This window comes from Adiantum capillus-veneris, chromosome 8 (assembly GCF_014529385.1).
Source record: "Adiantum capillus-veneris isolate H3 chromosome 8, ASM1452938v2, whole genome shotgun sequence".
Taxonomy (NCBI): domain Eukaryota; kingdom Viridiplantae; phylum Streptophyta; class Polypodiopsida; order Polypodiales; family Pteridaceae; genus Adiantum; species Adiantum capillus-veneris.
The window spans coordinates 154924146-154933937 of NC_140938.1; the positions used below are offsets into that span (position 1 = coordinate 154924146).

The 9792-nt window shown below is 40.6% G+C and overlaps 1 protein-coding gene across 7 annotated transcripts in view; it reads left to right on the plus strand.

The window, feature by feature from the left end:
* The window catches only part of LOC147453202 (uncharacterized), a 94191-nt gene extending 87158 nt beyond the window's left edge, over positions 1–7033 (plus strand). For 5 of the 7 annotated variants that reach the window (XM_086519105.1, XM_086519106.1, XM_086519107.1 and 2 more), the window contains 5 exons: positions 4212–4396; positions 4544–4661; positions 5323–5424; positions 5505–5597; positions 6653–7033. In XM_086519105.1, coding sequence (XP_086375231.1) covers positions 4212–4396; positions 4544–4661; positions 5323–5424; positions 5505–5597; positions 6653–6850 — 696 coding nt within the window. In that variant the 3' untranslated portion in view covers positions 6851–7033. The remainder of the gene's footprint in view (positions 1–4211; positions 4397–4543; positions 4662–5322; positions 5425–5504; positions 5598–6652) is intronic. The other 2 variants (XM_086519111.1, XM_086519108.1) reach the window with 2 other exon arrangements.
* The last annotated feature ends 2759 nt before the right edge of the window (positions 7034–9792 follow it).

Here is a 9792-nt window from a genome sequence, read left to right on the forward strand (position 1 = left end):
TACTCCTTCACTGTCGAATCTTCGTGTGGGGGTTCTTTGGACCTCGACTCGAAAGTCAATATCGATTCTTCGTGATCGATCGAATCTGCAACGAGGTTAGCTTCACTAGAGAAAATATTCACTAACACATCATCCTTGTGAACAATCACATCATCTTAATGCAAATCATCATGCTCGTGAGAAATCACATCTTGATCATTATGCAAATCATCATGCTTGTCATTTTCATCCAAATCATCATGCTCATCATTATCATGCAATTCATCATGCAAATCCTGTGTGTCATGCTTTGGAGAAGACGAGACTGAGAGAGTCTCCTTCTCTTGAATTCGTTCAATCTTCGCCTGCACATTAGCAATGAGAGATGGAGAACGAACAACTTGCTCTCTACGAATGACAATGGGAGAGTCACTTTTGGCATTGAAAGTGAACGTATTTTCTGCCCAATCAATGAGAGGGTTATGCTCATGAAACCATCGAATGTCCAAAATCATATCACATCCTGAGAGAGGAGAGACTAGAAATTTTCTTTGGAAAGCAGCTTGTTGAATTGTAAACAACACATCAAAGCACTTCTTCGTGATGAGAGAATCCATACCGGGAGCGGAGCCAGAAACCTCGAGAGGAGATTTCTGACTAACCTCTAGGCGGGCTTTCTCAACAAGAGAGGGACTGATCACATCATGCATACTGCTTGGGTCAATCAATATAACAAAACAGTGCCCCGTCATATGACCATAACATTTTATGAGAGACTCATCAATGGAAGGGTCATGAGAAACTTGGGGCACACTCGTGTTCTCATTTATTGCATTGACAGAGGAAGTTGGTTCTGTGGATTTTTTAGATTCATTAGTGTCAAACTTAGGACATGTTCTGATGTGACCCTTAATGTGACAATGAAAACAACGACCTTCCTTAGAATAAGTGCTTTGCTCTCCTTGTGCTACCTTTTCATATGGAGTTAGCTTAGGTTTAGCAATTGTGTTAGTCTTACCCTTGGGTTCACTTTGAGAGTTCTTTTCTGAGAGACTATTGGAAGATTGGTTAGAAGAGTTACCGTTCTTACCATTCTTACCGTTCTTACTGTTCTGAGGGTTCTGAGAGGTACTTGTCGAAATCTTGTTTTCATTAGGCTTTCCCTTGTTGTGCTTCATCTCCTATGCGAGAGCAATCTCTACCGCCTTGTTGAGATCTATTGGATCGAGCACCTCAACATCATACTTGATATACTCGTCCAATCCATCAAGGAATGCCTCTTTGCGCTCATCATCTGACTTGCGTAATTGGGTACCTAGCTGCAATACACGATTAGAGAAAGACATAACCAGCATAGAGTTTTGTAGTTTCACCGCGAGGAACACCAAGAAGCATCAGCGTTTTCAGTTTTCAGTCCTTAGACACAGCAGACAACCCCTGAACCTCACAGATCTCACCTTCCCGCAGCAGATCCTCGCCGCACGGTCAGATCCAATGAAGTTTGCAGATTCAGCCCGGAAAACGCAGATTTCAGCATCTGCGTTTTCAATGCGTCGTCGTCGCACTGTCGTCATCGACATCGTCACCGACATAAAGTCAGAATTCAGCAGATAAAGATTTGCAGATTTCAGCCCTTAGCATTCTTAGATTACAGCCCGTCTCGTCGTTGTCCTCATCGTCGTCGGCAAGTCAAAGCATTGTAGAGATTTGTGCAATCATAAGTAGACCGCTCTCGCCATAGAGAGTGGGGCCTTCGGAGGAGGGTTTGACAACATTCTAGTGTCGTATTCTTCTCTCTCTATCTCTCAGTCTCATGCACTTCCATTCACAATGTCCATTCACTTTGTTTGTGTCCATTGCACTCTCTCACTAAAGGAATGGAAGGCTCTCCCTTTTGTAAGTAAAGGGAACCCTTGAGCACAGTTCGGAGCACTGATCTTGAGCAAAGTTCAACATTCACTTCCACTCCACCTTACATTGGTATCAGAGCTTTGGTAGTGTTCTGTATCACTCAAGGAAAGAACCACAAGAACCACATTTTCTTTTTTTTGCTTGTTGCGGTTGCACGAACCCAAGTTCACTTGGGCGTGTCGATTCCTAATCGTGTTTTTGAAGAGTGACAGGAAACCCAAGAAAGAAGGGCTTGTCCAACCTCCCCTTGTGCCTCTTTTCACTCATTGAGAGCGGACCGTGCACTTAGCGGCCGGCCAATCGACGTGAGGTGAGCGCAAGGCCGCCAAGGGGTGTGCCCGCGGAAAAGAGTAGAACTCGGGTGAAGAGAAGATCCTTCTCTAACACAGATTGCAAGCAAAAGAAGACCCTCAAGAACCCAAGTTCCTCGTGAACTTAAGAACCCAAGAACCCAAGACCCACAAGAACCAAAGTTCCTCGTGAACTTAAGAACCCAAGGTCACAGTGTATGGTCATCACTCGAAGTGGAATGGATACTTCGCTTGGAGGTGATGAGCATGAGAGAGGCAACGAAGAATTTTTCCCACTAGGAGGTTTTTCCAACCCTCCCTCTTTCTCATCTACACCACGAGTTGTACCAAATCCTATGGAGGCGATGGTCAAGTCGATGTTGGAGATGATGGCCCAACAAGAAGAAACGAATCGCGTTGCGATGGCACAACTAGAAAGAAAAGCAGAACAACAAGAAGCAACTCGCATTACTTTGGAATGCGAGCACGATGCACGAAAAGAAAGAAAAGCACAAAGAAAGGAGGAAGCCGAAGAAAGACGAGCAGCCTTTGAGGTGATCGTGAGGTTCAGAGAGACCTCCGCACGCAATAATTGGTTCGACAGATTTCCAATGTAAGGTGCAACGAAAGTGAATGTTGAACTTTGCTCAAGATGAGTGCTCCGATTTGTGCTCAAGGGTTCCTTTTACTTACGGAAGGGAGAGCCTTCCGTTCTTTTAGTGAGAGAGTGCAATGGACACAAACAAAGTGGTGAACATTGTGAATGAAGATGCTAAGACTGAGAGACAGAGAGAAGAATACGACACCAGAAATGTTGTCAAACCCTCCTCCGAAGGCCCCACTCTCTATGGCGAGAGCGGTCTACTTATGATTGCACAAATCTCTACAATGCTTTGACTTGCCGATGATGTCGACAACGAGACGGACTGAAATTTGAGAATGCTAAGGGCTGAAATCTACAAATCTTTATCTGCTAAATTCTGACTTTATGTCGAAGACGACAGTGCGACGACGACGCGCTGAAAACGCAGATGCTGAAATCTGCGTTTTCCGGGCTGAATCTGCAAACTTCGTTGGATTTGACTGTGCAGCGAGGATCTGCTGCGGGAAGGTGAGATCTGTCCTTTGCTGTCGTCAGGTCGATGCAGATGCAAAAACACTGGCTAATCTGGGTTCTTGTCCAGAAACGGTAGGTCATCTGCAGCGATGCAAAAACGCTAGGGCATCTGGGGTTCTGCTGAGAAGTTGCCTGTTGAGCGGGATGCTCCTACTGCCTCTTCTGCCAGAAAGTGCTAGTGCTAGGTTTTCTTATATAGAAACTTAGCAAAATTGCCCTACCTACTTTCCAACAAAAGTCACTTAAAAATAATAAGTGAAAAATGTCAAAAATAGGAAAAATAGGTCTATGCACTGTAAAAATGCTACTGATGGGATCTGACTCGAATCTGATGGTCATGCTGTGTGCAACCAGAGGATATGCATCTAATCTAAGTGTCTGGACATGCACGGTCTGCGAACAGACTCACAAAAGTGCCAGATCACTTTCTATTCTAGAATGACTTGACTGAACTGAACCTTGGTCATGCTGTAGCTTGTCCACGGACACATAGGGTTGGATGTGTCACGTGACAATAGTAGTCTGTACCATCTTCGTAGCATCCATCATGTTTAGTGTACTCTAGCCTTGACTCTCTCTAGTAGGTAGAAATTCATCTTAGTGTAAAATGCTCTCTAATAGTAGCCGGTGGCCAAACCGCAACCAAGGCCCTTAGCAATAGTGAACAAAACCTAATCAATGAGCAGTCCTGAGTACCTAGCAGATGATACTTTTTCTTTCTTTGCTGTTGCAACCAAGCTGGCTTCAAGAAGTTTATATGTTTTTATGTTTCCTTGAGCTTGAAGATCAAAGTAATCTGGCCAAATCTGATATTTAACAAGTAGACAACAGGACAAGTTTTACTCAGATGCCTTACACCTTAGGCTATAGAAATCATGAAATTCTTTGCTTAAGAAACAATCGTCATTATGTAGGAAAATTTGTTGCTGAAGGGAGATTTAGACAAAGTAAGAAAAGACTTAAAATTGGCCAGAGAAGCTATACTCAAGGCTCAAAAAGAAATTACGGAGATGCATGAAGACGCTGCAGGCCTCCGAGCACAATTGCAAGATGCATTGAATGATGCTCGCCTATATCAACAAAATGGGGTCGACTGCATGTAAGCTTACCCTATATGTGATTATTGGGTGCCTCTTTCAATCAGGAAAGGTTTCTTCACTCCAGAAAAGGAACCTAAAAGAATTAGCCTGCCTGTTTGGTTTCAATCTAGCCGTTAACAAGCTGCTTGGTTGACTGCTTTCATCAGGCGTGAAAATGAACAGCTAAGGCAAAGACTTCTGGGAGCTCAAGAGAACAGTGCAGAGCTTATTAAAGCAAGAAAAGACGATGAAATTCTTTACCTTCAACAGCTTAAAGACTCTCAGGTTTTCCTCAAAGCTTAGCATTCATAAGCCATGGAGATCTATAATACAGTGCATAGATAACTCTTATTATTGTCGCACTGCTTAAACACTTGTCTCTTTATGCAACTCACTTTGCAGTACAAAGATGTTTACTTAGCCTTTATAAATTCCAAGTGATATCCAAAGCTGATGCACTCTCAGATTTTACTTCATCCAATTGACTCTCTACAATTATTGTTTAAAAGTTTTTCGTCTAATAACAATGACTAGAGATCCTGCATACCTTCAAACCTAAAATTTGAACCTATTACAATTTGGATAAACTACAAGATATCTTTTATGACGTTTCTTTCTGATGCAATTTAGGGTTTGGTTTAGGTTTTAGGGTTAGGGCTTAGGGTTTAACTTGTTGCAGCAATTTTGGGGATAGCCACATCACACTATCATTTCCTCAAGAGTGTTCTAAAGTTATGTGAAAGGCATTGCATGCATGCTTGAATATAAACATAATTGTTTCTTTCATCTAAAAAAAAAGACATTTTCTTAATCTTTTATTGGATGTATATAAAACATCCTTGTCGTCGAATCCTTCTGCGCATGTTATTCCCCAAGTAATTGTAATTTTCTGCTGCTGTAAGCTTTTGTTCAGAACACTCACCATTCACTTTTCTAACTGAATCAGATGGACTGGGACATGGAAAGAACAAAGTTCCTTGAAGGAATTAACAAGGACTCAGCAGAGAGAATTGCAAAGCTCGCAAAGCAAAATCGCATTCTTAGGAAGGTTTGTTAGCCTGTTCAAATTCACCATGCTATAAGCTTTTGAGAAGTATAGTCTTACCATGGGTGCTTGTTTTCCAACAGCGACTAAAGCAAAGTTATCAAGTCCTAGCAGTGACGACCTCTGACTGCAACAGGTTAAAGGAAGAGTTTAAAGCAAAGTCTATGCTTTGGAAGGTATGTTCCGTATTGACAGGAAATTTAGAGAATGATGATCTCTCTTGTTCTCTTTGATCATGTTCACCTTAGCATAGAGCAACAAATTCATGTCAAAGTAGCACAAATCTTTATGATATGATGGAAAGGATCAAAACATATCACAGTTGAGCCAACCATAGTTTTATTTTTGCTTTTTTGATAAGAAGCAAATAAGGCGAATCAGTGTTTCTTCTTTGGTCTTGTGTGCTTTGCTTTTTAGTTTTGGTGTGTTTTAGCCTCTCTTATAATTTGTAAGTTCGGAATCTTCTGACCTTCTGGAGGTATATAGATCACAATAGAGCAAACAATAGTCTGTACTCCTTGCTTCCATCAAATAAATGGAATACATGTTTCTTTTCAATCTCATGGCTGTTTTATGTTTCTTCCATCTGTAACTGGAAATGCATGCCTAGAGTAGCTGCTTAGTAGGTAGTCATAACAGTAATTGATGTCCAATCGCTTGTCTTAGCTATCCAGCTACGTATGGACCAATAGTAGTAAAGCAAAAAGCCCATGACTGACATTCAGCCGATGAAAGAAATACTGCCAGACAGCGTGGTGAGAATCCAGCCGAAGGCAACGGGAATAGGCATGAGGAGAAATCCCAGTAAGTAGGGAGTTCTTTGAGTGATGCTATTGCTGATCATCATGTTGGTTGTGTCGGTGGAGGATGGGATCATTTGCTCCTGCCTTGCTCACCCTCAAACAAAATGGGTAGCTGAGCTTATTTGAGAGCATATATCTTCCAAAGTTGCTCGTTCAATAGACTGTAAGCTCAAATAGCTGCGATTCTATATTCTAGTGCATTTGTATGCCGATAATATACTGCGACTGCTGTTCTTGAGAGTGAAAACATGGAACTTGCATTTGTACTCTAATTCTGCAGTGTTGTAAGCTGATCAGTGTACTTTCTTTTTTCCCCAAATGGATCCTGTTTATCATAAGAGAAGTTCACGCTTGTAAATGTTTCAAAGCTCATCAAGCATCTCTAGCTCTGACATTGCCGTTCCTACTGCCAAAAATAATGCATGCAGGAAGGAGAAAGAATGCTTGAAGAAGCTCCTGCCAAAGAGGTGAAATCACTAGAGAGAGAGAGTACCCAACACAGGTCTTCTCTAGAGAGAGGAGATGGGCTGATGCATTACCAAAGCAGGATATGGCCTCTGCATCGAGACATGACCCATCTCGCACATCGACAAATGAAACTCCTTGAGTCGCTTGTTGCTACTTGACAACCTCAATGAAAACTCGGTTCTCAGCTAATGCTCAAGGAATCTCTTCCTTCAAGCAGAAAAGCAAAGGCTACAATAATGTCTGAGACAGGCCTACAGACAAATAAGCTCATGTGAAATTTTTGTCAACATCAAGCTATTCCTATTCTTCACTATTGAACCCCATTATTGTCTTAAGGTTCTTTAATTCATTGCTTTTTAGGGTTTAGGGTTTGAATTTTAGGATGTTTGCATCATTCAAGGATAATACAAAATGCCTGACAAGAAAATTGGAATTCAAATAAAGTTTTAACTTGATTTCATTTGTGTAAACACAAGCAATGGGCACTACTATTAGAGTAATAAAACGATAAGGAACATAAAAATGATAGAATGCGTTTAGAATTGAGTAAATCCTTTTCTGAAGAGGATGCAAATCAAAGCATACAATAACTTTACATGCAAGAAGCATAAGATTAACTTTGATGTAGGAACAACCAGATTTCTCATTTGGTAAAGAACATGAAAACTCCTTTTATTTCTTAGAGGATGCAAATCAAAGCATACATTAACTTTCCATGCAAGAAGCATAAGATTAACTTTGATGTAGGAACAACCAGATTTCTCATTTGGTAAAGAAACATGAAAACCACTCCTTTCTTTCACCCGTAGACATCTTGTTGAAGCACGGCTACCAGAAAGGTTCAGCCCACATGTTTCCACACATGTAACTTATTCTTGGATAATCAGACTCAAATGATGATTTCCCATTTGCATCAATTGGAATTGTTGCTATAGTAGCAAAAGGTCGAGCTAGGCAATGGCCATTTCAAATGTGCATATATGTCATCCAAGTAGTGATGAAAGCTTGAGATGCCAAGGTCGAAAACTCCTAGAAAGTGTAGGGGTGTTCCCAAACAAGGATCCAAGAGTGCTTCAATGTACATGGGGAAAGATATCTTGTGAACTGATGTCCAAGCTAAAGCTTATGCAATTAATTAATCAGAAAGTACGAGGCTTGAGCAACAAATTTTGCACTTCCAAAACAGCTACATAAGGCTTTTTTTTGTTAAGATGGATCCGACAAAGTTTTGGATTGGTTATTACAAAGTTAAGGCTTTACATTAGTAATAAGTAGCAAAGGGTGTGCATGTATGTCAAAACCCCTAATCATGATCAATTAGGTTGAGGATTAAAGCACATCAAATACCACTATGTAAATCACAATTAGTGCAAGTGATCATCACACAATGATGCTAGAGAGGGCCAATTATCAAAATGAGGTAGATTAAGTATTTGTGAATACTTAGGTATAATTATTAATGCTCTTTATGATAGTTATGTGCACTTCAATGAACTTGTGCCACTGCTATCCAAACATGGGATATAATAAAACAAAAATTTTGGTGCAAAAACAAAAGCAAGAAGAATTGGTCTCAAGAAAAGCTTGTACAAGCTAGTTATGCTTCAAGGGGAGGATGTCTCTAGTCTCATGAATATGTTTAATTCATTGATACTTGCACCATTGATAACCAAACATGGGATATCAAAAAACAAAATTTTGGTGCAAAGACAAAGCAAAGAAGAATCAATCTCAAGAAAAGCTTGTACATGGTAGTTATGCCTCAAGGGGAGGATGCTTCTAGTCTTGTGAATAGACTAATGAGCATCATTATTGAACTCGCATACATTAATTGTGAGGTTCTTGAAGAAGAGAAAGTGGCAGTTTTCTTGAGTGTATAACCTCCATTATTTGACCATATTGTCACAGTTTTGGAAGAGAAAACCACCTACATTGCAACAGATTTTTATCTCATTGTATGAGGAAGAGAGGAAGCAATTAAAGAAGTCGGGTTTAAGTGGATGAGCTTTAGTTGCATCTTTATTAATATTAGAAGTTTCACCATTTAATGTAAGCCGTAAAAATGAATACCAGTGTTATGAGTGTGGAAAGATCAGACACTTCTCCAAAGATTGCTTGAAAAAAAAATAGTGTATGCATTGTGGCAAAAAGGCACATTCACTGTCTGAGTGTCAAAGTAGAGGTATCAGTAGTAGTAGCAACAAGTTCAAGAAAAAAAGACAAGCCAACCTTGTAGAATACGAAGATGACCAAGACAAGGTTCAACCTCCATGTTCATACCATGTAGACCGATTATAGTGACGGTGATGTACTATAGAGGATATGGGTGATCATTAGCCTTTTCATTGAGTTTGTTTTTGGGATTGCTTGTTAGGCTAATCCTAGGTGATTTATTGTTCAAGGGGAGGGATCTTTAGTTTGTGTGATAACAAGACATATGTTGTAACATATGTGGCATAGTCTGTGTGACTTCAGTAGCCGATGTGGCATTAGTCTCTATGCATTTTGTTCACTAGTTCAAAGTCCAAAGGGAGGTTTGTTGTGTATGTGGCCTTTGGTCTATGCACTACCATATGGCATGTATGTTCTCCAATCTAGTCATTGGCTTGTATGGCACTTTTTATGAGACTTCCATGTGAGATGTATGAGGTGTAGTAGCCAAATGAGTTGTACAAAGCCAAACCACTCTCCTAACTTCATGGATCGACTCCCGTTTGTAGGGGCTGATTGCCTCTTGGAGCCAGATAGATTTGTAATGCACACTTGTACTAGACCTTGCTCCTTCTAGCTAAGTAGCCTTTCTTGCATAGTGTGATTTTATGATCAATAATCTAATTCATTTTCATGTTGACACATCTTGTCTCTTGTACCATTGATTCTTTCTCTAATCGTCATTGTGAATGCTTTACTAATTAGGCCTCCTTAGGGATACAAAAGGAGCCCTCCACTTCTCCTTCATGCACCCTAATGTCCACCCCTGGCAACACACAAGAGGAACCCAAAGATTCCTCTAGGAGGTTGCATCTCCTCCCTTTGGTAAGAATAAAGTATCCACTCCTAAACCATCTCGAGCAAGGAGCAGAATCAAGAGTGAGGTGCC